The 27,783-nt window shown below is 44.2% G+C and overlaps 1 protein-coding gene across 1 annotated transcript in view; it reads left to right on the forward strand.

Moving 5' to 3' along the window:
• Positions 1-27,783, forward strand: part of MYLK2 (myosin light chain kinase 2) — a 79,990-nt gene that overhangs the window by 10,906 nt on the left and 41,301 nt on the right. The window contains exons 2-5 of the mRNA XM_073607326.1: positions 10,440-10,693; positions 24,110-24,354; positions 25,980-26,085; positions 27,200-27,293. Coding sequence (XP_073463427.1) covers positions 10,617-10,693; positions 24,110-24,354; positions 25,980-26,085; positions 27,200-27,293 — 522 coding nt within the window. The 5' untranslated portion in view covers positions 10,440-10,616. The remainder of the gene's footprint in view (positions 1-10,439; positions 10,694-24,109; positions 24,355-25,979; positions 26,086-27,199; positions 27,294-27,783) is intronic.

The raw sequence follows: 27,783 nt of genomic DNA on the forward strand, positions 1-27,783 counted from the left end.
AGAGGGGGGATTGGGGATGAGAGAGAGGGAGGGGATTGGGGATGAGAGAGAGGGGGGATTGGGGATGAGAGAGAGAGAGGGGATTGGGGATGAGAGAGAGAGAGGGGGGATTGGGAATGGGAGAGAGAGGGGTTGGGGATGAGAGAGAAAGGGGGGATTGGGAATGGGAGAGAGAGGGGTTGGGGATGAGAGAGAGAGGGGGGATTGAGAATGAGAGAGGGGAGGATGAGAGAGAGGGGGCCTTAGCCCTGACTGCAGTCCCTTCTGTGCACCCCCTGTCACAGTATGTGTATTGGTGTGTATGATGCCTGGTACCTCCTTCCATAGGACGTTCACGCTGGCCAGCAACAGGCAGGGTCCTTCTCCTTCTGGGTGGTGAGGATGGGGGTGCTCTGCTCCTTCCAGCGGGTACTTCCTAGACCGCGGACTGTCCCGGGTAGCACTAGCAGTCCCTGGCTGCATGCACCCCCCACAGTCCTCCGAGGGGCGATCCGCCTGTCCTCCAGGCCGCTGTCGGAGCTTGGAGAGCAGGGTAGCAGTCTCTGTCTGCATGCCCCATCCCGCCGGTCTCTGGGTGGGGGGGCCCGAACCGCTGTCGGAGCTTGGAGAGGAGGTTGGAGGAATCCTGCCTATGGGTGGCGTCGCCGCATCGGGGTTGCGCCTGCCGCTCCTCACCTTCTGGTGGCCAGGCAGCTCTTTTCCCTCCCGGGCTCTTGCTTCTCCTTGCTCCCGGTCCAGGACTACCCATGCCAAAGGGCTCAAGGGGCAGCTGCTTTGGGCCCCTCAACAATGACAGAGCCCTGGGCATCTGCCCCTTTTGCCCAGCGTTGAAGACTGCCCCCTCTCTCATCCCAATCCCCTCTCTCTCATCCCCAATCCCCCCTCTCTCTCACTCAACAATGACAGGGCCCTGGGCAGCTGCCCCTTTTGCCCAGCGTTAAAGATGGCCCCCTCTCTCATCCCCAATCCCCTCTCCCTCATCCCCAAGCCCCCCTCTCACTCATCCCCTCTCTCTCATCCCCAATCCCCCCCTCTCACCCCATCTCTATTTCACCCCCCCCTCTCCGTCTTTCTTACCCCCTCTGTCTTTCACCCCCCCCTTCTCTCTCTCTCACCCCCTCTCTCTTTCACTCATCCCCTCTCTCTGAAAGACAAAACCAGAGAAAATCCCCAGCTCAGCTCAGCAACCTCTTCCATCCCTCTCTACAACACCCCTCTCTATCTCTCTCACCTCCTCTCTCATACCACACTCTCTCTCACCCCCCTTTCTTTCACCCACCCCCTTCTCTCTCACCCCCTTCTCTTTTGCTCCCCTCTCTCCCCCCTCTCTCTTTCACCCACTTCTCTCTCACCACCCTATATCACCCTCTATTCTCACCCTCTAAAGCATGTAGTGCCACAATTTTGCCTTTTTTTTTCATCTGCCCAAATTGGCCCAAAAAAAAAAAACCTCATAAAAAACACTTTAAAAACGTGTGTGCAAAAACACATTGCAAAAAGCACTGCAGAAACGGATCAAAAGCAAACACGCCTAAATATAGAGCTAAACTCTATCTGAGCACCTCAAACTGAAAAGGCTTTTGAATTCATTTTTTTTAATTCTTTTTATTGAGATTTTAACAATGATTACAAAACAGCAGTATAAAAGTACTGCAGATACAAAAATAACGTTCAAAATTAGCCTTGTCTATTACATACCAACTGCAGTGACCTTATTTAAGAGAGTGGGCCTGTGTGAATTCATTTTTAATATTCAAAGCAAACTCACCCATCCATCCATGTCTCCATGCTTTATTTCCTTGAAAAAAATCAAGGTGATTGAGTGATCTTATTGCTGGTGGCAACTCATCAGAAACAGAATCACTAATAAGAGAATTCACCTGCCCTTACAGTATAATTTTGCCCCAAAAGCTGCAGAATTTAGCTTGCCACAAGTGGCATCTCACTGGTTCAGCTAGCGAATGTAGCACCGGAGGAACCAGGACCGTCTTTAATTGATTGAACCCTGCTCAAACATTTTCTTTACCCCCCCCCCCAATGCAATTTTGCTCTCCGCCTGCTTTGAAACATACAGTAAATCAGTTTAGTACCATAGATCAGGCAGCAATTGTGATTGGTTGCCAAAGGTTAAAGCCTATCATTTCTGCTTGCTGATTGGTTTTGGTTGCTAGAGGTTATTGCACATCATTACCGCTCACCCATTGGTTGCTGGGGCGGGGGGGGGGGGCAGTGGTGGTGGTGAGGGGTGGATTGGTATCAGTGGCATTGGGGGAGGGGGATTGGAGGGTGTGATCAGTGTAAGTGGGGGGTTAGAGAAAAAAAAGTAATTGTTCTTGGTGAGACTATACTGCGGATTGAGACTCTGTCCTACTGGAATTAGCAGACCCTACCTTTAGGTTACCTACATGACCTCAGAACGGTAATTTGTTATTTGTTTGTATAGTGGTACCTGCTGGTGTGAGTGGTCTCGAGGCTTCAAGAAGGTAAAAGAATGCCTCCAACCCTCCCTTCACCTCCTTCTTTTTTTTCCCCCTCCCATTTCAAGTTGTGGTGTGTTTCTGTTGGCTACTCTGTAACTGTAAGATATTAGATGTTTGAGATACTAAACTTAAAGCGGGGGTCCACCTATCTATCGTTTTTTTGTTTTTTTTTTTGAGTTCATTCACAAACTTTTTTTCTCAGCATTACATACTTACATATTGTGTGTAATATGTCCGCCTGTGACAGATTTCGTCGGAAAGAATAACTTATATTATTCACTGCAGGCAGTTTCCATTTTCATTGTGGGCATTTGAAGCCCACAAGCATTTATTTCCTGGATGTGGTGAATGCTGTGCTCCCAGCATTCACCGCTCGTTCCCGCACATGCTCAGTGGCATCCTGGGAAGCCTGAGACTAGCTCCCAGGAGTCTGGGAGAGGCTAGAAACACGCCTACTCCCACGGGAGGAGAACCAGGAAGTGCAAAGAAGAATAGAAAAATAAAAGGTAATTACGGCGATTTCAATTTTTTTAAACGGCATGTCAGCATCTAGGCAAGGAAGAGAATACATACAGATATTGTTCAAAATTTGGGTGGAAATCCGCTTTAAGCCTCGTACACACGATCGGATTTTTGGCAGACAAAGCGTCAGACTTTTGTCCGAAGGGCGCGTGCCAGGATCTTGTCTTGCATACAAACGGTACACAATTGTCGGCCAACAAACACGAACGTAGTGAAGTACTACGTGGAATTTCAGCTCTTGAGCGCCACCCTTTGGGCACCTTCTGCTAATGTCGTGTTTGGCGAGCACTGATTCCGAGCATGCGTGTTTGTACTTTGGACTCTTGTGTGACGAACTTGCGTACACACGATACGAAAATCTGACAACAGACCGTCGTCCGCCAAAAATTTACTAGCCTGCCATCCAATATTTGTTGGCGGAAAGTTGGAGAACAATTGTCTGATGGAGTGTACTAACGGTCAGACTTTAGGCAAACAGTCTGTCATCACAAAATTCCCTGCCGAAAATCCGATCGTGTGTACGAGGCTTAAGTCTGTACAAGACAAATCTTAAACTGTTATCATGGTCCCTGACATCCGATAGACTGTACCATGGACACCAGGAAACACCCCCCCGTGTGGTGTTCACATCCTATGGTCCACCAATCACTATTTTGGTCTTCATGGCCCCCCTTCCTGCTGGGTCAGCCTTAGACCACCATTGTTACCTAAGATATTGCTGATCCCTGGTTAATATCCCAGTGCAGGTTACACAGCACTTTAGAGTTTGTTTTATCCTTATTGTGTTATGTTATTTTCTACTTCATTCTTCTTCATTGTGCTCCTTCAAGGTGATTTGTGATGTATGTTATAGCTACATACCTCCCAACATTTTGAGATGGGAATGAGGGACACCTACTAGCAAACGTATGTAGGCATAGGACACGCCCCCTGCCACACTCCCTTAAAGGAGACTTAAAGCGGAGTTCCACCCAAATCCGCTCATCTGATTCCTCCCCCCCCTCCGGTGCCACAATTGGCACCTTTCAGGGGGTAGGTGGGTGCAGATACCTGTCTACTACAGGTATTTGCACCCACTTCCTGGAATAGATTTCCACAGGAGTCACGCCCCTTCCCAAAAACACACAGGTCCCAGGAGATAGCGGGGAACACTTAGGATGCACATACGCAGTAGGGAACCGGGAAGTGAAGCCGCAACGCTTCACTTCCTGATTCCCTCACAGAGAATGGTGGCAGCAGCCAGGAGCCGAGCGATTGATCGGCTTCGTCTGCCGACATCGCTGGACCCTGGGACAGGTAAGTGTCCATTTATTAAAAGTCAGCAGCTGCAGTATTTGTAGCTGCTGGCTTTTAATATTTTTTTTTTTCTTTAGGTGGACTCCCTCTTTAACTGAAAAAAAGGTTAATTATGACCAAAATGAGGAACGAATGAGGAGGATGGGAATCAAGGACAACCTACTAGCAAACGCATGTAGGCATAGGACCGACACGCCCCCCTTAGGTTAATTAAATCCATAAGGGCTTTTTTTAACCACTACTATTCCATTATATTGGCTTTTAAGATTTACAAATGCAGCAATTTAGAATTTGGATGAAAGGTTTAGCGCTGGGAACTACTTTTTGAAAGATAAAACGTGCATTTTATATACATCTATATGGATCAGACCAAAATGAGGAGGAAAGAGGGACAGAGGGACATTGCTCCAAATCAGGGACAGTCCCTCAAAATCAGGGACAGTTGGGAGCTATGTATAACTATATGCTTTGATATATGACGAGTGGTGGATTTTCATGATCACCTTGTTTTTGTATGCTATATACACGTCTGAGCAAATAACGATTATACAAAAAAAAAAAAAAGTCAACACTGATTGAGACAGTCAAATTCTGCTTTAAATATAAAACATTTTGCAAATTCCAGCCTTCTTGGTAATTATAGTAATTTTTTTTTTTTCCAGTAAAGTCTAAGACTTTCCTTTTTTTTTTTTTTTTAAATCCACTGCTAATTTGGAAGTGTCTTCTATGGCAAATGTGTGAGGCTTTGCTGTAACAAGTCGATCAATTAAGAATGAGCGCCGCCCCTGTCTAATTGCTTCTGCAGTTGTCCATCAGGAAACCCCTGTGGCATTCCGGCTATCTTCTGCACCGATGCTCGGAGCCCTGTCTTCCTCTCTGTCATGTTCTCAGGGCGGAGGGAGTCCCATCTCTCTTGGCTGTGCGAGGCTCGTTCCACCTGAGCCAAGGATGAGGCGGAATCCCTGGCCCGGTGCCCGGGCCCCAGAGGGGTGAAAATCCTGATGTTCTATACATAGATTGGGAACATGGTTTTGTCTGTGTGCCTGGCATACCATCAGGAAGATCTCTGCTTAAGTAAACAGTGTGTAGACCGGGCGGTTGCATGGCTATGTTGAGTAGGAGTGCCCTGGGAGGCATGGTTCATAGAGTGCCACATTGCACAATAGGCTGAGTGTGCGGCGAGGATGTAATGTAATATGGTTGCTATACATAGAGAACATTGATATTCACACGGCTGAACTATTTTATTTGACGCAGTGAAGAGAAAACAAACTTTTTTTTATTTCTTATTTTTTTTAACAGATAGAAAGAGAAGACAAACTTTTTTTTTTTTTATGATACAACAACGCCTGGGGCAGCCGACCCTCTTGTCCCCCTTAAACCACAGCGCCTGGGGCAGCCGCCCCTCCAGCCCCCCACTTCATATTATACCACAACGCCTGGGGCAGCAGCCCCTCCTGTCCCCCTCACCTCACATCATACCACAATGCCTGGGGGAGCAGCCCCTCCTGTCTCCCTTAAACCACAACGCCTGGGGCAGCCGCCCCTCCAGCCCCCCACTTCATATTATACCACAACGCCTGGGGCAGCAGCCCCTCCTGTCCCCCTCACATCACATCATACCACAATGCCTGGGGGAGCAGCCCCTCCTGTCTCCCTTAAACCACAACGCCTGGGGCAGCCGCCCCTCCAGCCCCCCACCTCATATTATACCACAACGCCTAGGGCAGCAGCCCCTCCTGTCCCCCTCACCTCACATCATACCACAATGCCTGGGGGAGCAGCCCCTCCTGTCCCCCTCACCTCACATCATACCACAATGCCTGGGGGAGCAGCCCCTCCTGTCTCCCTTAAACCACAACGTCTGGGGCATCCGCCCCTCCAGCCCCCCTCACCTCACATTATACCATGTCTCCATGCCTTATTTTCTTGAGAAATCACTTTAACCACTTTAGCCCCCGGAACGTTTTACCCCCTTAATGACCAGGCCTTTTTTTGCGGTACGGCACTGCGTCGCTTTAACTGACAATTGCGCGGGCGTGCGATGCTGTACCCAAACAAAATTGATGTCCTTTTTTTCCCACAAATAGAGCTTTCTTTTGGTGGTATTTGACCATCTCTGTGGTTTTTACTTTTTGCGCTTTAAACAAAAAGACTGACAATATTGAAAAAAAAAATATTTTTTTTTACTTTCTGCTATCCATCTGCCCCTGTCTCAGACATGCAGGTGTTCCGTCAGATTAGGCGCGGCCATCTTGGTACACCCCGCACTCAGCCACACTAAGCCTACAGTCTGAAATCTCCAAGCGGACATCTTTTTACACCCACCGAAATCTTGCATTTCACACTTATTTTTAGCACTAAACTGGGCTTATATCATAAATTAGTATTATAATCAGTAATTATATCATAAACAGTATTTAGAAGTCCGCGACACTGTTTTGATGTTGAATTTTAAAAGCAACGGCAAGCCTGCCGATCTCACGGATTTGATAATCTGACAGAAGACCCCTGCTTTTAAAGTTAAACATCAAACCAGTGTCACGGACTTCTAAACACTGTATTTTACGATATAAGCTGAGTTTAGTGGTAAAAGTAAGTGTGAAATGCAAGATTTTTCGGTGGGTGTAAAAAGATGTCCTCTTGACGACTGTAGGCTTACTGTGGCTGAGTGCAGGGTGCACCAAGATGGCCGTGACAGAACATCACTTCGGTTACACAATTTTCACAGGTCACCAAATCTGACGGAACACCGGCAGGAGGGTGTGCTTAGCTGGGAAAGCCCCTCCTCCCCTCCCCCCCCCCCCAAAAAAAAAAATTGCCCATGAAGACCTCTGGGATGTATGACATTATGTATCCTAGGCCAGAAACCATGATGCAACTAAAGAAATGTAAAAAGAAAGTTTAAAACTAGTAAATTGGATATACTTTCCTATCTATTTACTAATACCAGCAGCATGAGAATTACAAATAGTTATTGTTGATTGAGAGAGTTTAGTTCCGTTTTAAATATAAAGCATATGTTTTGCCACATTTTTTTTCTTTAGTTTTGGATAGTAGGGAAGGATTGGAACCCCTACCCCCCCCCCCCAAAATTATTATAATTTTTAAAATTATTTTTAAATTATTAAAATCACTAAAATCACTTTAATAAGTCACCAAAATCTCCAATAAATGTTAACATGTTAATGTTTATCAAGGTGCAACATACAGATTTTGTTTCATAATCATTATTTTTTTTAATTATCACATACTTCTCTATAAAAAATAAAGGATGTCAGACGTTAGATTATTCTTTTTAAATCTAAAGTATCATACACACGATCAGATTTTCGGACGACCGTTCGTCTGTTTTTTTTGTTGTATGCTAGTGTCATGTCGAAAGTGAAGAGGTTACTCACCATACGAAAGTTTTCGGATGACAGAATTCAACGTCAGAAGTGACGTCATGTGTTGAATAGTTTTGTATGTATTCTTTCGTTTCTGAGCATGCGTAGTCTTGCTCCTATGATTTTTTTTCGGAAGAAAACGGTACTGATGAAGCGAAAATCAGAGTTCACATCCGACAAAAATTTTATAGCCTGCACTCCTAGTTTTTGCCTGACGAAAAACCGGAATCGGCCGTCGAAAGCACCGTACTAACGATCCAAAAATCAGCAGATCGTTCGTCGGACGAAATTTTACTTCCGATTTTCGTATCCTGTGGCTTGGTTCACACTGCCGCGACTTGTCATGCGACTTGAGAGTTCAAAGTTGAAACTTAAAAAGAAGGTTCCTGCACTACTTTGGGACGACTTCATCACCACTTGCATTGACTTCTGTTAATGAAGTCGCAAGCAAGCCGCAATGAAGTGGAGTGGCAAAGTCGCACGGCTTTCCGGTCACGGCAGTGTGAACCCAGTCTAAATCTATGATGGAATGTTTACATAGAACATTGCTTGGTGTGAATATTAGCTTGTGATGAATTATAACAAAGAATAGTCCCCAAACTAAAACTTTAAAGCACAACTCCAGCCAAATAATAATAAGGTTAAAATAAATACCCATAAAAAGATAAAATTAAAGAAAAAAACAAACATTTTCTCTGGACAGTATCCTTAACCACCTTACCGGGCACTTTCACCCCCTTCCTGCCCAGGCCAGTTTTTAGCTTTCAGCGCTGTCACACTTTGAATGACAATTGCGCAGTCTTGCAATACTATACACATATAAAATTTTTATCTTTTTTTCACATAAATAGAGCTTTCTTTTTTGGTGGTATTTAATCACCACTGGGTTTTTTATTGTTTGCTAAAAAAACAAAAACAAAACCCTGAAAATTTTGAAAAAAATCGTTTTCCTTAGTTTCTGTCAGTAAATTTTGTAAATAAGTAATTTTTTTCCATCACTGATGTGCGCTGATGAGGCGGCACTTATGGGCACTGATGAGGAGGCACTAATACGCCGCAATGATGGGCACTGATAGGTGGCACTGATGGACACTGATAGGTGGTACTGATGGGCACTGAAAGGCAGCACTGACTGGTGTCACTGATGGGTACTGCTGGGGCTGCACTGTGATAATCAGGGCACTGATGAGGCGGCACTGATGATGAGGCCCTAATATGCCGCAATGATGGGCACTGATAGGTGGCACTGATGGGCACTGAAAGGCAGCACTGACTGGTGGCACTGATGGGCACTGAAAGGCAGCACTGACTGGTGTCACTGATGGGCACTAACTGGTGTCACTGATGGGCACTGCTGGGGCTGCACTGTGATAATCAGGGCACTGATGAGGCGGCACTGATGATGAGGCCCTAATATGCCGCAATGATGGGCACTGATAGGTGGCACTGATGGGCACTGAAAGGCAGCACTGACTGGTGGCACTGATGGGCACTGAAAGGCAGCACTGACTGGTGTCATTGATGGGCACTGCTGGGGCTGCACTGTGATAATCAGGGCACTGATGATGAGGCCCTAATATGCCGCAATGATGGGCACTGATAGGTGGCACTGATGAGCACTGAAAGGCAGCACTGACTGGTGGCATTGATGGGCACTGAAAGGCAGCACTGACTGGTGTCACTGATGGGCACTGACTGGTGTCACTGATGGGCACTGCTGGGGATGCACTGTGATAATCAGGGCACTGATGATGAGGCCCTAATATGCCGCAATGATGGACACTGATAGGTGGCACTGATGGGCACTGAAAGGCAGCACTGATTAGTGTCACTGATGGGCACTGATTGGTGTCACTGATGGGCACTGACTGGTGTCACTGATGGGCACTGCTGGGGATGCACTGTGATAATCAGGACACTGATGATCAATGCCCTGATTATCTGTACAGATCTCCCCTGCGAGGAGATGCAGCTGATCGGCTTTCCTCACCTCACACTCTGTCAGTGTGAGGCGAGGAGAGCTGATAAACGGCACTTCCGTATTTACATGTGATTGGACACAGCCGATCACATTGGTAAAGAGCCACGTCATCGGCTCTTTACTGAAATCAGGGTCGCACCCGCGTCCTAGGGACATGGCACGTCCACGATCGCCGCGCTGCGCCCCAGAACTAGAGGGGATCCCGATAACCGCCATTTTACTATACGACGGGCGGATAGTAGTTAAACTCACTTCCTCTGAGCTCGGACTCTTCTAGGCCTACCTCAGCCAATGACTGGCCAGTGAAAGGAGATGCAGAACAGTGATGAGCTCATCACTCGGCTTTCTCTTCCTACCAGCAAGCACCTTGTGAGCACATGAACTGATTGGCTCTTTGTGCTGCTCTGTCCTCTCACACTCGAGCCCTGCCGTACAGGAACTGTAGGTGGCTGATACCAGGTCATATTTTAGGTACATATACTGCTTGTCTTTAAAATAATACATCTATTATGTATGAATTATTCCGAAGCTACATTAATTTGTGTCTTTTATATATTCCTGGAGTTTGGCTTTAAAGAATCTTAGAGGCCAAATGAGAGGCTTCCTCTTAAAATAAGCAGAGGAAGTGTACATACAGGATTATACTGGAAACAAGCTGATCAGATGAGCCTTTATCTGTCCCTTTCTCTGTCTTCATAATCGCGTGTAATGGTATATGCAGTGAGGTTCATTGTAACATGAAGATCTAACACTAGGATGTTTTTCTTTCAGGGAGTAGAGTGGACAACAAAATAATCCCACAGCTTCCACCAGAACAGCTGAGGATTAGAGAGGGGCTCTGGGGACCCCCGCAGATCCAGGCATAAGAGAAGACACAGCCAATACTAGATAAGACCATTAGGAAGAGGCGTTCAACCACAGGAGACAAAGGCCACTTCTGGAGTGGCTATGGATCCTTCCTCCGGCACTAAGAAGAAGGGAGAGAAGATCAGCCAAAAGAAGGCACCGACAGGAACTTCAGACAGGTAACACAAAGGTGCTCATGGGGTTTGAAGTTAGCCTGAACATGTCTTTAGATTAATTCTATGGTGCTGTTCTAAAATTTTAAAGAAAGTGCTATATGCATTGAATGTACAACTCGAAGACAACTTGGATTGGGATAGGACTAGTGGCTTTCAGTGCATCACATCTTGTCAGAATGGGCCAAGCACCTGAAGAAAAAGGCATCATGCAAGCCAGGCAGTGCTACAGCTGTTCTCATGCATTTAAGAGAAACATTGAAGTGCATTCAAAGCCATTTCTTTTATTTTTCGGAAGATTTAGGAAGAGTTAGAACCCCAGTTAGGTGAGGCCTAATCTAAAATGAAATAATCACACACATAGGTTGGACTTGATAGACTTGTGTCTTTTTTCAACCTCACCTACTATGTAACTATATAAGGTTTAGCGCTGGAAAACAGTTTTTGATAGATAAAAAGTGCATTTTATATACATCTATATAGATCAGACCAAAATGAGGGACAAATGAGGAGGAATGAGGGACAGAGGGACATTGCTCCAAATCAGGGACAGTCCCTCCAAATCAGGGACAGTTGGGAGCTATGGTTGAGCTGCATGTTTTGATTGTTTTAGACTGGTCTGCATTCCACTGGCTGCAAGGTTGACTACTTCTTCCTATGTGTCTGGAAAGGTTCTGGAAGATAGTGGCTAGGGGAGTCAAATTAGCAGCTGAATATTTATGCAGCCCTTGCCAATCCCTGGGGAGAGGTGCCCAGGTGGTGGCTGGGAGAGCGTATAAATACTCTAACACTTGGAACAGAGGGGTCCTTTTCCTAGAAGAGGAGATCTCAGCCTGGAAAGCTACTGTCCTCCTGGGCAGGCTTACCGTGTGTCTGCTGTTCATTGAGGTCCCAGCTAGGCTAGCTGGGGGGTCTATTCTGCTAGAAGTTGTTGGGGCTGAGAGACTTTTAACTGGGGATCTGGTCTGGTATCACTAGAAAGGCATCTGTAACTACAGACCGGAGTTAGAGATCCCTGAGCCTGTGCTCAGGTGCTAGAGTCAGCATCGCTCAAAGGGGATATTGTGCCTGGTGTCCTGGTATAGCTCGGCCCACTAATTGCTTGTGCAAGGATCTTGCTCAGAATGTTGGGAGGAAGATTTGTGTCCTGAAGTTGCTAAAGTTACTGGAGTATCCCACAGTTACCCTGCTTTGCAGAACGTTCACGTTCTGCAAAAAAGCATCAGAAAAGCTTATCCCTAGACTGTTCATTGAGCCAAAGGAGTGACTGTGTGTTTGGCTGCGGGTGCAACTATGAGAAAAAAACCCAAGGTCCTTAAACTGCGGGCTCCTACGGGAGTGAGCGCAAAACTTATATGCCCTTCAGTCCACATTTTTGGCACCAGGGAGATGTGAGAATGAGGAATTTTTAGTCCCTGGTACAGTAACTCCACCAGCATCAGGAGGCCCTGGTGGAGTTGTAGTCTAGAAGAGATTTTGAAACAAGGTGCACATGTAGGGGATTTCCATGAGCAGAGAGCTATTATTCCAGGCAGATAGAAGCACATATCTTCCAATATGGAGCTGCAGTCTGACAAAGGGCGGGGGCTACTTTTCCTCTGCAGCGTGGCGCAGGGGAAGAAGTGCAAATTCATTGTTGCAATTCTTTTTTAAAAGTGTATCCCTAGTCACATAGAGCGAGGAAAAGTTGAACCCAACAGGAAATGAGTGGTAATCTTTCAAAATTGAGTAGAAATCCCTCTTTAGACATCTGGAACAGGTGTCCATTTTCTATTTATGGCCTTAAAGCTGAACTCCAGGATAAGCAAATATTGTCTATAGACAAGAGGCATGTGTTTTCTTAATTGGATCTTGGTGTGCTTTGTGTATTTCTTCCAGATCTGTGCAGTATTCTAGTGTGAGACTGTAGGAGCTTTCTGTAATAAAGATCGGCCACTGCGGCTCATTCTGTCCTTGTGCTGGGTGACTGGTCTTGTCTCCGCCCCCTCCTGTAGTTTTTCGCAGGCAGCCTGTAGGTGTAGTGGATGAAGCCTGCTGGGTTGTTCCCACAGCCGTGCTCTTTGCATTGACTATTGTGCAGTGCATTGATGATGTCACTGCTAACGTCAAGGTAATAACTGGGGTTGCAAAGGCATTTGGTGCAATGATTTTGTAGACGCTATAACTTTTGCGCAAACCAATCAATACAATCAATATACGCTTATTGCCATTTTTATTACCAAAAATATGTAGAAGAATACATATCGGCCTAAACTGAGGAAAAAATGTGCTTCTTTTAAAAAAATTGGGGATATTTATTATAGCAAAAAGTACAAAATATTGTATTTTTCAAAATTGTCGATCTTTTTTTTTTTTTTATATAGCGCAAAAAATAAAAAAGCAGAGATGATCAAATACCACCAAAAGAAAGCTCTATTTGTGGGAAAAAAAAGGATGCAAATTTTGTTTGGGTACAGCGTCGCACGAACGCGCAATTGTCAGTTAAAGCGACGCGGTGCCGAGTCGCAAAAAATGGCCTGGTCATTCAGCAGCCAAATCTTCCAGGGCTGAAGTGGTTAATGATTGCTCATTGATACCTGCAGGTGTTGGCCTTCTGATTGCTCCTGTTGCACACTTCAGGGCTTATCCAAAGGTGTCAGGAGCTTTCATTTATCACTAGATTTGGACATGTGTGTCTCCCACCTTAGTGTGGGCTATGTAAAGCAAGTTAATTGTACAGCAATCTCTGTTAACATACATTGTTTAAATATGTAGATAAGGAGACTCACTTTATAACTTCTGTTCCAAATAAAATATTTGGTTATGTCTAGGAGCTGAAGCTGTATCTATTATGTGGTAAAAGTATCTGCTATGCACTCCACTTTGTGTGCCAAGACTTCTATCACCTGGAGCTCTCTGGGTTCCTCCACTGAATAGATGTATAATAGATTGGTAGCCAGAGATTAGGCTATATCTATGACGTCTTTATACGAATGGCATTAATTGCATATAAATTGGTGTGTGTGTGTGTGTGTGTGTGTGTGTGTGTGTGTGTGTGTGTGTGTGTGTGTGGTATTAGACAAATACACTAAGTCTCTGACCTCGCACTTCTCCAACTATGTTATAAATCTATGTATTTAAATACACAACATTGGAGCTTATGTTTGTGTTATTTGGGTTATATTCTTTTGGTACCATTGTGGTTCATGCCTCATATGTGATCTAATGTATGGACTGAGGCTACGTTTCCGCTGTTGCAACTTTGGAGTGCAGCTTTGATCCAACTTTACAGCCTCTGGATCGGGGATGCATCAGAGGTCGCATCGGGGTAGTGCCAGGACCTTTTTTTAGGTCGTTGCAACTTTGAGTCTCATAGATTGGAACGGGTGCCATTGAAATCAATGGCCCGTGACTTGTCTTGCGACTTTGTATCCAGGGTCGCATGGCGTGTCGCACTAATGGTTCTAAGGACCTGCTTGAAGTTTAGCCCTCATTTGTATATGTGGCTGTATGAATTGGGAGGCTTTTACCTGACCTTTACATCTCCAATAGGTTGTCTTATTGCATTATTGTTCATAGACAGCTGTGTAAATGGCTTAGAGAGAAAATCTCTGGTCGCTGAGAGTTCCAGCCATCTACCAGTGAAAGGAGAGAGAAGTAGAAAAATCTACTTTGCAAGTCAATCATTTGAAAAGTAACTTAGGAGGTTCCCTCATCTTATATTGTATTTTTGGTGTTCTTCCTCCAGGAAGGATTTGGAGTGGATGTGGGCATGTGCCCAGTGGGGTGAACGGCCTCGGATGGTGCACGGGGATGGGGCAGATCTCCCTGCATGGGCTTTACTTGCATATTTGCTGTCTTCAGCTTTATATATTCTTTAGAAAGATTTTCTTTTCCTGTTCAGCGCTGGAAGTGTAGTCTGGGCATACTGCCAAGACAGCTGATTGGAGGAAAGGCACACACCCCCTCTCCTCATAGGTAGAGACTTTCAGAGCTGTTCATTGAATAGTTCAGCACTCAGCTAATCTATTTATAGCATCCTCCCCAACACAATACTCCCAGCTGCTTTTATCTCAGTTGACAAAGAACTTGTCAGAAGTTATCAGGACGATAACAGAAGAACGGAGCAGGAGACAGCTACGGGACTTGGTGCTTTGAAAAGAGATGATAAAACACTGCAGGTATATGTGCTCAGCTCAAATTTAATGAATTGGGTTTACATTCACTTTGACATGGTATTTGAATATGTAAAGTTCTATTGATTGCATCACTGAGTCCTTTAATTGGGGTTGTGTCTTCACTATACTCTTTACTAGGGTTTAGGATTTATACAGCAGTATGAACTTGTATAGCTGGTGGTGTAACGGCCATTTTGCTGCAGATGCAGACAGCTCCTTCTTGTGATGTGGGTTCACGTCTTGCTATGTCTCTCTGACACCTATACCTGACTGGGTATGTTTAGGTTCAGTACTCTGTGTATGTTAAAAACATCATTGCATCTTTTACACAGCCTTCCTAACAGAACAGCTGTAGCAAGTCAAAGTAAATGTTCTGTTACTACTACAGGCTCAATCTCCTGGAGTAGTGATCTGCATAACTTGCCACCAGCATCACAATGTGCCTTATGAACTCAGACTTCCAACTTTGGGCGGAGCTCCTGTCATTCATGAAGTTCCCGGGTTCATTTTTACCCAGTTCCTTTCCAGACACTCATAGCTGCCGTACCAGCATTCAGAGCGGAGAAAGGTCATCGGTATGGGCATATGCATTTTGGATATAGCTATATAAAATATCTAGCATTGGGGCAGAAATATCGCTGGATAATTACTAGGGCCTATTATCTAAATGTCCATGAGTATCTCATTAAATGAACATTGTGTAGGGTGAGATCTATAGATTGGAGATCAACCTCTCGTTTGCTTGTTCTGTTCTGGAGCGCACATAAAGGCAGGAAGACGGCAAAATATTACTATCCCAAGGTGATTGAAATATGCAATGATGGAAGCCTACCAGACATCATCGCTGTTTCCTCTGGAAAACATCAAAGCTCATTCAGATGGAGCAGGGGCCATTTCTTGGTCTGGAAAGGTCAGCGCTTCTCCTCCCCAGATCTGTAAGACCGCATCCAGGTCCAGCTTCCAAACCTTCATAAACATTACCGATCGGGCATGTTCTCTAACCAGAAACAGGCTGTCGGGAGGAAGGTGCTTAAAGCTGTAGTCCTGTCCTGATCAGGTAGTTCTATTTTGTCCTCTCTTGAAGCCGTCCTGGAAGATGACTTGGGAAAACAAGAGTTATTACCTGCTAACTCATTTTCCAGTAATCTTCCAGAGCGGCGTCAGTTCCCTCCCTTGTTTTTATAAGTCTAATGGTGTAATCCTAAGCTGGTTGCACTAATGGGAGTTTTTTATTGTTTTATCTGTGCCTTCGGTTATCTATTAATACTGAGGGACTATTGCCTGTGGGCTGTCCTTTATAATGTGGATCATGTGTTGCCTGTGCTAGGTGGGAGGAGCCTATCTCTCTGTAAGCCATCCTGGAAGATTCCTGGAAAATTAGTTGACAGGTAATAACTCTTGTTTTCCATCCTAGATTCCCCCAGAGGTTCCCCCCCCCCCCCCAGTGTATAGATTGCATTCATATTTTTGCCACCCAATTGCATTATTTTACATTTTTCCACATTAAACCTCATTTGCCATGTAGTTGCCCACCCCATTAATTTGTTCAGATCTACTTGCAAGGTTTCCACATCCTGTGGAAAAGTTATTGCCCTGCTTAGCTTAGTATCGTCCGCAAATACAGAGATTGAACTGTTTACCCCATCCTCCAGGTCGTTTATGAACAAAATAAATAAGATTGGTCCCAGGACAGAACCCTGGGGGACCCCACTACCCACCCCTGACCATTCAGAGTACTCCCCATTAATCCCCATCCTCTGAACTCGCCCTTGTAGCCAGTTTTCAATCCATTTACTCACCCTATGGTCCATGCCAACGGACCTTACTTTGTACAGTAAACGTTTATGGGGAACTGTCAAATGCTTTTGCAAAATCCAGTCTACGGCCTTTCTTTATCTAGATGGCAACTCACCTCCTCATGGAAGGTTAATAGATTGGTTGGTTTGGCAAGAACGATTCTTTATGAATCCATGCTGATTACTGCTAATGATACCATTTTCATTACTAAAATCTTGTATATAGTTCCTTATCATCCCTTCCAAGAGCTTGCAGACTACTGATGTTAGGCTAACTGGTCTGTAATTCCCAGGGATGTATTTTGGCCCTTTTTTAAATATTGGTGCTACATTGGCTTTTCTCCAATCAGCTGGTACCATTCCAGTCAGTAGACTGTCAGTAAACTGTCAGTAAAAATTAGGAACAATGGTCTGGCAATTACTTGACTGAATTCCTTAAGGACCCTCGGGTGCAAGCCATCTGGTCCCGGTGACTTATTAATGTTAAGTTTGTATATACAATGGTAATTGTATTTCTAATTCTGTCCTCTGTTAGCCATGAGGGTGCCTCCTGTGATGTGTCATGAGAATAGTTTAATCTCTGCTGTAAGCTACCTGGAATGCCTAGGTTGGATACTCAACCTAGAAAAATCCTCCTTAAAACCATCAAGGAGATTACAGTACTCGGGGCTAGTCATGGATACCATACAAAGAAGGTATTCCTACCCCAGGCAAGAATTGGTTCCATTTAAAGAACTGATTCAACTTGTCAATCTTTCCATTCATATGTGCATGAAATTGTTAAGGAAAATGGTGGTCTCCTTCGAGGCCTTTCCTTATGCGCAGTTTCATTCAAGACTGCTACAAATGCTATTCTGACGGTCTGGAATAAGTAGGTTCAGGCTTTGGTTTTTTCCAATCCTCTTATCCCCCCAGGTGCGTCTGAGCCTCAATTGGTGGTTAATGTCAGCAACCTCCAAAAGGGGAAAATTATTTTTTCTCCTTTTGGACAGAAGAATAAATTCGATACCTTCACCATCTCACCATCCTTTGTAACCAGATGTCTTTCCTCATTCTTTATGGGGCCAATACGGTCCGTCCTCCCTCTTTTACTGTTTCTATACTTAAAGAATTTCTTGGGATTTTTTTTTTTTGCTCTCCGTCGCTATGTGTTTTTCGTGTTCTATCTTAGCCGCCCTAATTGCACCCTTACATTTCTTGTTGCATTCTTTGTAAAGTTTGAATGCTGATGTTGATCCCTCAGCCTTGTATTTTTTGAAGGCCTTCTCCTTTGCTTTTATATGCATTTTTACATTGGAGTAAAGCCACCCAGGACTTTTGTTCATCCCAATGGAATGCACTGGGTAATGCCCTTATTTAAAATGCTCTTAAAGCAAACCCATCTCTCCTCCGTGTTCTTTGTTCCTAAGATTTTATCCCAATAATATCTTCTAGCAAGGATCGTAGTTTAAGGAAGTTGGCTCTTTTGAAACTCATTGTCTTTGTATTTCCCTTATGTTTCCTATTTGTGTGATTTATACTGAAGCTAATTGACCTGTGATCGCAGTTTCCTAAATTGCCCCGTATTTCCACATCCGTGATCAGGTCTGTATTGTTGGTAATCAGTAGGTCTAGTAACGCTTTGTTTCTAGTTGGTGCGCCTAACCATCTGACCCATGAAATTGTCCTGCAAGACATTTAGAAACTGGTGTGCCTTAGACGAATGCGTGGTTCCTTCCGCCCAGTCTATGTCAGGATAAATAAAATCCCCCATTATGATAACACTTCCCATCCTTGCCCCTAATCCAAATTGTGATAGGAGGTCTGTCTCCCCCTCCTCCCTCAGGTTAGGGGGCCTATAGGATACTCCCATTATTACTTTCCCCTTAGTTTCATCCCTGTGGAGCTCTACCCATAAGGATTCCACCTCTTCCCTAGCTCCCTTAGTGATGTCATCTCTCACATTCACTTGTATATTTTTCTTGATATACAGATTTTTTACACTCGCTATCCCTGCGATAAAGGGAATACCCTTGAATGGTTTCCAGCCAATCATGATAGCTGTTGAACCAAGTCTCTGAAATTCCCACAAAATCGAAATCCTCCTCGTACAACAGTATCTCTAGTTCTCCCATCTTGTCTGATGGATCGGATATGATCGGATGAAAATGGACAGGCGGTCCGTTTTCACTCGATCTCCCCATAGAGGAGAGTGGGACTGTGTCCGTCTCCGCTCTGCTCAGTAAGTGGAGACGGACCTGTCATTCCCCTGCTCAGCGGAGATCAGCGGATTGATCCCCTCGCTGAGCAAGCGGAGTCCGTCAGATGGAGGCACCCATGTGAAAGGGGCCTAAAGGTGAAGCAGCAACCTGATGAGCTCTTCGCTCTGTCACTATGCACTCTCCTCTTATCAGCATACTCCTTGCACTGCATTTAAAAAAATACATATAAGGATGTAGTAATGATTACAGAGCTGAATCAATGTGTGTCTTTTATATCTGCTTAAAATTAGTTGGCACCAAAATTACAACGTACAGGTCCCAGTTTTATTGTAACCAAATCTTCTAGCTCTCACATACCATGTTATCTTCCTGAACACCCCAAGATGCCGTATGCAGATACTCATTTCCATCTCAGTATCTTTTCCATGGCATGTACGTCTGCAGTGAGACCCTCTCTTTTGGTCAGAGAGACTCAGAGCTTTGCACTTAAGGATGCGTTGCGGCAGAGCTCCAACTTTGTAGCTGGGGGATGCCAAATGCAAACGGAGAGCCCAGAGTTCAGGAGCTCCCAGGGTGCAAAGGAAAACACAAAATATACAATCACTTCTCAGTGAATGTTTAGCTCAGCTTGAAAGCTTCTAAATATAGGTTTACTTTAACTGAAAGAATTTTTATTACTATTCATGGATAAATGTGTAATGGCTTGAAGAGATTATCAGGACAGAAGATATTTTTTTATACATAGGGGCACAGTAGGGAGAAATAATTTTCAGCACACACCTGACTTCCTTTCCAGTATCCCAGTAAAACTAAAAAAGAGCTTTCACCCTCTGTTGTACCACTTTGCAGGCATGCACTCCAGAAAATGGCTGCATGCCATTTCTTAGGGTGGGTTTCCATATAAGTGGACTATGATTAAATAATGTGTATTGAAATAGCCAGCTATAATCTCCATGTACTGTAGAAGCCCATCTTACAGGGTGACAGGGACAGAGTGTTGTCTCCCTATAAAAGGAAATATCTGCACAGGCATCTTCATGGCAGGATCACCAGGTATTATTTTAATGAAAGCTACAGATTAAATAATATTTTTAAAAATTTTTTTGAAATAACTGGTTAACGTTTCTGTGATTTTAGTGATTTGGATGTGGTACAGCTAGAAAATCAATCAGTTCTGTGTAATCCACTGCAGCTAAATTCTAGAGAGCTAGTAGGCATAAGCTGTCATGGCGTACCCTAAAAAACCCGACCACTCTGGGAGGTGCTGCACTTCCAGATTTTAGCACATATTATTTGGCTCTGCAATTGTCCCACTTGTACCATATTGATAAATCTAATCGGCTCCGCTACTTGTCTCTGTTTTGTGGACCGTCTACAAATGCGTTCCCCCACATGTTCTGTGACATGCTTCGAGGGATTCGGGATCCTATGTAGTTGGTGCACGCACTAGCCTCCGCTATCATTATCAACTGATTTGGGACCTAGCTATGAGTAAAACTTTCTAACAATTCATAGTTTTTCTCCTCTATGGTACAACAAATAGCTACCAGAGCTACTGACGGTGCCTGATTCTGTGCCTTGGGCTTCCAGAGGTATATATTATATTTCAGATGTAATGGATAGTGGAGGGATTAAATTGTTGTAAGCACTAAAGGATGAATTTGCACTTCAAAACTTTATGCTATTCCATTACCTCCAGTTAGGCCATGCACTGCGAGCCCAGTTTCCCGACATGTATATCCAATCTACTACTCCCATACCTATACTGGAGGTCACTGAGACGGAACCATCCAGCACTCGGCTTGGGTGCCTCTGTCAAGATATAGCTTCCTCCAGTCCGGACCCAGGAAGCGGTTATTATAGCTGAGCACCCAAGACTAAGCAACACTAGCTTAGATGCAAACTGAAATTCACTTTATTGAAAATTCACACAGAATATATAGCACAGGAGATCAGGTAGAACCTCATTATTTTACCCTAACAATGCAAACTGAAGCAAGACCACTCCAAGGGTCCCCCAGGCACACACTTCCCAAAGTGTAGTGTTCCCTCAAATGGCAGGGCCCATAGTTAGTAGGCAAGAGGCTACCCTGCAGTCCGCTCTAAAAGCCCCTGTCCCGATTGGGTCTGTCACAGAGACAATTCGCAAAAATTTACGTCCCTATTTTACAATATACTATTAACTCTACTGGACTCCAAAATTTCCTCAAAACCCTATTGGGATCCAGATGCAGATGGTCTAGATGATGAGGAACAAAGCCAAGTGCTAGACAGACTGTAATTTGTTATCCCCTGAGTCAGGGGTAGGCAACCTGGGGCCCTCCAGCTGTTGCAGAATTACAAGTCCCATCATGCCTCTGGGAGTAATTGTAACTGCCAGCCTTGCAATGCCTCATGGGAAATGTAATTCCACAACAGCTAGAGGGCACCAGGTTGCCTACCCCTGCCCTAAGTTATCCGACCACCTCACACAACTTTATATTCTGCGTAGGGTGTATATGCCTTCAATAGGAATGGCGAAATTCTGCCCTTTGCATAGTCCACTATGTCCAAAGTGCATCCGGTACATTTAGCTACCTTTTATGGGCCTGACCTAGGATTCAGGGGTTTTGGTTTCAGGTTGTGCAAGTCCTACATGACAAAATGGGATCACCACTATCTCTCAACCTTAAACAATGTATGCTAGGACTTTACTCTGATCTTGACATTGATAAGTTTATGACCACATTTATGCACAAGACCTTATTTGTAGCTAGAAAGCTTATAGTTCATAGTGTTTTTTATCCAAGAAAAAAAAACGTTATTGGTTACATACAGTTCATACATAGCTGGCCACATAAATTGTACATTATACAAAAATAAACCTGACTTGTGCCAACAGTGCCCACCAAATGTATACATCAAAAAGCAGTAAACATGAGCATAAGACAACTGCCACAGCGAAAAGACCGGACCTTGTTAACACCACGCCCATAGGGAGTTCAAATTTTACAGCCCGCATTAAGTCCCAGAAGCTTATCCATGGTCAGATCCGCTGGGGCAAGCCCAGGCACATCCAACCATGGATCCCAAAGTTTCTCATATTTGCGTGAACACCCCCTATGCTGGTAAATACGATTTTCCATTCAAATGGTGTTTCCCACAGCAACCACCCACTCTTTGACCGTAGGAGTTATAGTTCATAGTTAGATGAAAGCCCTCCTTCCAATGCTTCCAGCCTGGATGGCTGAAATTAATAGTACTTGATCTTATAAGAAGTTGATATACACCGATCAGCCATAAAATTATGACCACCCACCTATTATTGAGTATGGCTCCATTTTTCTAAAACAACCCTGACCATTGAGGCATGGAAACCAAAAGTAACATCCACATGAATGACAGGACCCATGCTTTCCCAGCAGAACATTGCCCAAAGCCTCACACTGCCTCTGCCAACTTGCCTTCTTATACCGCATCCTGGTGCCATCTCTTCCCCAGGTAAGTGACGCCCATGCACCCCGCCATCCACATGATGTAAAAGAAAGCGTGATTCATCAGACAAGGCCACCTTTTTCCATTGCTTTGGTGGTCCAGTTCTGATGTTCATGTGACCATTGTAGAAGCTTTTGGCTGTGGACAGGGGTCACCATGGGCTTCACAGCCCCATACACAACAAACTGCGATGGCCATTTTTTTTCTGCTTTCATCACAACAGCTTCATGGACAACATGTTTACTTGCTGCCTAATATATCCTACCAAATTTAAGAAGCCAATCTAACAAAATATTCCCTTTGCCTGCCAGTGGTCTTAATGTTATGGCTGATCAGTGTATGTAAACAGAAGGTGTCCCATTAAATACAATAAGATATGGGACAGGTTGATTTCCGTCTTATATGTGGAATTGTGGAATTGCAAATTTTTATTAATGTATGTTGTCAGATGTCCCCCCAGTGTCAGTTTTGCTGTAATACGCTCATGTGAGGGTATTCGCACATACAGACGTTGGTGGAAAACCATTGACTCCAGAAACCTTCCCGTGGACACGGCAGATCTGTTTGCTCTTTTAAGGATGTTTGTTTATGCCTCACTAAAGGACTGGCCACTCCATGGCGACCGCATCTAAACTCCTAAGTAAGCAGATCTGCGTACATGGGAACCATAGCATAACCATAAAAAATCATGGCCCACTGAGCCATGGTAGAGTATGGCTCGCGTCATTGGTAGCAGTGGGTATGTGCACACGATCGTGTTCAGAGCCATGTAAGTAGTGTTCAAATTGTGAGTCCTTTGTGTCTCACAAAGGACTTGCCGCATGGCCCTGAACATTAGCGTCTGCACACGTCACTACTGTATTTCTATTTGAATATATACGCGTGTGTTATTGGTTCTTTTTAAAGAATACAAGTGTCTGATTGGCTGATTCTAAAGCCACCAACTTCCTTTGTTTGTTCATGTTGACAGTATAAATAAAAGGAATAAAAGCATTCAAGGCAGGATTCTGCTAAGCTCAAGGTGATACCAGCATCTGTCTGTGTTACTTGGAGAAATACAAAGCGCGCTTTCCTGGCATTATATGAGAGCGCTGTATTTGTGCTTTTAAGCGCAAAGAAATGATATGCTTATAGGGAGAAGCTTAAAATTTCCCTGACAATTACAATCCCAGAGTTACCAGATTACTGACAAATAGTAGTGGGGTGGACTGATGCACTATATCAATGCCTGGATGAAAAACTGAAGTAATGAGCTTGCAAGCGGTGTTCCCTTTATTCATAACATGGTTACATCATCAATTAAGACTCTAGTATACTGATATAATAATTTTGCAATCAATATGAGGATCCTTGTACTACTGTAGTTCACTCAGTAAAAACACTTTGAGGCTAGTTTATGTTGAAGAACATATGCCGATATCGACTGTTATATTCCATTGAGTTGCGCCTTCATTTTATGGCACATTCATAATATACGGGTCATGGTGTGTAGCGTGCATTGCCCCCACAGAGTTCCCTTTACTTAAAATGGCAGAAAGAGCTCAGTGATTGAGGAAAGAGTTCCGTAATTGATGTAAAGTTGGCCATGTAACTTTGATGGGTCACATAACCTGACTTTCCTCCTGGTTTATTTTATCTTCAATTAATTTCTCTTGTGCTCCACTGGCTTCATAAAGAACATTTTTTGTTTTTTAAAGCAGCATTACGGCCATTGTACAGCCATACCTCTGCTTTGTAACTGCACCCCTGGAGTTAGTTAAAATTGGGTATTGACATGTCTTCATCTTCTTTTAGGCCAGGAAAAAAAGCCAGTACAAACAATGAAGAAAAAGTAAAATCACGTCCCAAGATAAATCTGAAACTGGAGACCTGCAAAGAGGAAGTGGAGACAGAAATGGACAAAGCACCACTAGACTCTGGAACTCTGAATATATCAGCACCAAGCCCTGGAGTCAAGTTTGGTGTCCCACCAAGCCCTGGGGTGTTTGACCTACAGAGCCCTGTTGTCATCATTGGTGAAGATGTCTTCCAGATTATAGGTGGGTACGGGAACGGTAAAGGCAAGTTCAGTGAAATAGCACATAAACAGCTGAAACACATGTACAGGAGCTGTTTTGGTAGAGCAAGATAAATCCATTAATAATCCATCTGGGGCTTCTGGCAGTCTCATGTTTAAAGCAGTGGGTGACATGTTTCATTGGTTACCAGTGTAAGCATGTGGCAAAAATGTAGGCACTAGGCAGGCTCAGAAAATAAAGTCTCAATTCTCAAGGTGAGGCAACTATTGGGCGACACTGATAGAAGCAAATGAAAAGGTTTTACGGACAGGCATATAGCTCACTTTACCATACCCTAACATAGGTTATTTTTTTTATGGCGTCATGTCTGTACAAGGGTTCAGCAACAAGGAACCATGTTACCACATTTGCACAGTGTGCTTCAACGCAATGTCCCTTAAAGGCATCAAACAGATAGTACATGTAAAGTAACCCCAGGGGACTACGCGGGCGGTCGTCTCTGTACCATGTGTTTTTCATATTCAGGTCAAGTAGAGAGAAGAGAATGATTAAGACAGAATGGGGAGGGGGGAGAGTGGGGGGAAGGAGAAGGGAAAGGGAGGAGTACAGAAAGGGAAAGGATCAACGTCCACCTCTCCCGGTACGGCAAACCAGCAAGGCAACCTCGAATTGCTACAGGATGTCAATTCAGCCCAACAGGGATGGGTACTCAGCAGGGAAAGTTCTGTCCTGCCAGTGGAACCACTTTTTGAGGAATTTTTTTTCTAAGGCCCCTCTCGGTGGCCACCAGATGCTCCATTTCATTAACCCTAATATAGGTTATGTCAAGGTCAGGGATCAGCCTCGGAGACCAGTGGCTACAACAGTAGATAGGCTCCTATCGACCAAAAGGATAAGTAAACAAGCAGGTCACTCTGACAGATGACACAGGCTGCTCACCAGTGCAGGGTCTAAGCACTAACTGGTATTCACCAGAGCTCCTGATGGTGGAGATGAGTTTTGCTGCGTGTATCAGGTCGTGACCCTCAGGATTGCCCCACCAGGAGAGGAGTAATCCGGGGTTCAGTAGCAGATATAGCAGGTAGGGAGACATAGTCAGTAAGCTAACCAAAGGTCGGTAATGAGTGGTTGCAGGTTGGGATCAAGGGGAAGCGTAGTTGAAGAACAAGCCAGTGGTGGATAACGAGTGGTAGTGGAGATAAGGACAGCTGCAGGTACACAAAGGAGCAAGATATCAGCTGGAGAGAGCACAATAATCTGGCAAACAGGAAGTGAAAAGTCATGGCTTAAATGAGGAAGTTCATGAGAGGAGCAAACATTTCAAGGTTCAGCAGAAACACGAGACAAGGCAAGAAAGTCCAAAGAATCAGACAGGTAGTTGCCCAGTATGTCAGGTGGCTCAGCAAGAAGATCCACTGCTGGATGCAGCAGAGGTTGTGGTTGTTAACAAAATTAACTCCTCCTTATTTTACCAAAGCTCCACCCAAACGTATCTCTCCCTGACCCAATTCCATCATTAGCTTACTCATTTCCTGAGATAGCCCCGACCCATAAACATCCAGAACTTGATCCTGTTGGGTAGTATATTTAATCCTGTGAGTGTTTTCTATCTGCATTAAGATCACATGCTTCTTATTTTTCAACAGATGACTGTCCCCCTCCCCCAGCCCCTTTTGCTCATCGCTTTGTGTCTCTTCGGACCGAAAACGTGTCAGATCTGTATGACCTAAACATGGATGACATTCTTGGAGGGTAAGAGAGTATGTGGTTATACTAGTGTTTTTTTGGAGGCTGAGTTGGAAATTTTGAACAAGTATATAAAATGTTTAAAGAAAAGAACCTTTTGAAACAGCATTGTCATTGGGACAAAAAGTGGGATGAGTAAAGTTATTAAAAAAAAACTTGACAAAAGGTCTAAACCTTCTCCACGTTTTACAAAACTAAACTAGTTCCAGAGCTAAGATGATATGGTGGTAAAATTCAGGTGCTCAGGTTGAACACGGTTATAGTGGTCTGAAGGTCTGAATTTTAGATGGCCAAACTTTGATGTAAATTGCAAATTAGTGGGCAGTCCATTTCAAGTTTAGGTGCAATGGTGCCTTCTCCAAAGTAGCTCAGGAACTTCAGGATCATGTTCACAAGCAGTAAAAATGGGGCTGCAAGACCAGGAAATTCCATTAGAGGCACATATATTCTCCTAAGCTTCCAATAGAGCATATGGGACTTTGCTGTCCATGGTAGAATTGGTTATTTAAAAAAAAAACTTCAGATTAGAGCCACAGTTGATATGACTCGAACCTTTTACGTGGAGAGAGAGACCAATCTGGAGCTTTTTCCGACACATCCAGGTTGAGGGAGATCTTAGAGGAATATATTTCCCACCTGGTCTGGAAGCACCTTGGAATGAATACCCCAGGAACAGCTGCCAATTCTAGCCAGGCAAAATTATGTCTGGATTGACCTGTTTAGCCTGCTTCGATCATAGTATTTGTGCAATGGAAGAATGTGTTTTTGTGCAATGGAAGAATGTTGCATAAACAACAAAATGCTACTTGTTTCATATTTATTTTCAGCAAAATGCATCTTTTGGTAATGTGAAAAACATACAAGTGTGAATGTAGACCAATAGGACCAGATAATAAAAGATGACAATTAACAGGGCCAATTTGCTACTGATGACAACAGAACATGGCAAGCCAATAAGACGTTGAAAGATCCATTGATTCAATTGGTAGTTGATTCTTATGTGGCAAATACTGTTATGTGAAATATACATCAGGGTTTTGGAAGCACCTAAGCAGAAGTACAGAGGTTGTTCCTGGTACAGGATGTATCACATATGTCATGGTGTCTATTCTGCATTTAGGGGCCGTTTTGGAGAGGTCCACGTCTGCACAGAGAAGGCAACCGGTATGCAACTTGTAGCTAAAGTTCTGAAAGGCCAGAATGAACAAGACAGGGTAATTGTGGGAGGCCCAAAATATTCATGTCTCAAAAAATGTCATCGTTCTGTATGTAGCTATGTTCCCTGCAAGGGCTGCCATCGGTTTGTCTTCCTTTCTCTTTCCATCTCTCTTCCTATTGTTCTCTTCTTTCCTGTCCCGTCTCCCATCATCAATCCCCTCATCACTCCTTTCTTCTCTCCTCTACACTCCTCTTTTCACTCCTCTCCTTACCTTTCTTTCCATTTCCTCTTCTCCCCCTTCTTCACTCTCCTCCTTACTTTTCTCCTTAGTCCCCTCTTTTCTCCTCTCTGCACGCCTCTTTTTTTCTCATCTTCTCTATTTTTTTTTAATACTTTCTCCTCTTCTCACTCATCTTCTCTCCTCTTCCCTGTCATCTCCTCTTAACATGTCTCTCCTCTTCTTTCCTCACATTCCTTCTCTTCTCGCCTCTTCCCTATCATCTCCTCTTAACATGTCTCTCTTCTCGCCTCTTCCCTATCATCTC

The sequence above is a fragment of the Aquarana catesbeiana genome, linkage group LG12, assembly GCF_042186555.1.
Source record: "Aquarana catesbeiana isolate 2022-GZ linkage group LG12, ASM4218655v1, whole genome shotgun sequence".
Classification (NCBI taxonomy): domain Eukaryota; kingdom Metazoa; phylum Chordata; class Amphibia; order Anura; family Ranidae; genus Aquarana; species Aquarana catesbeiana.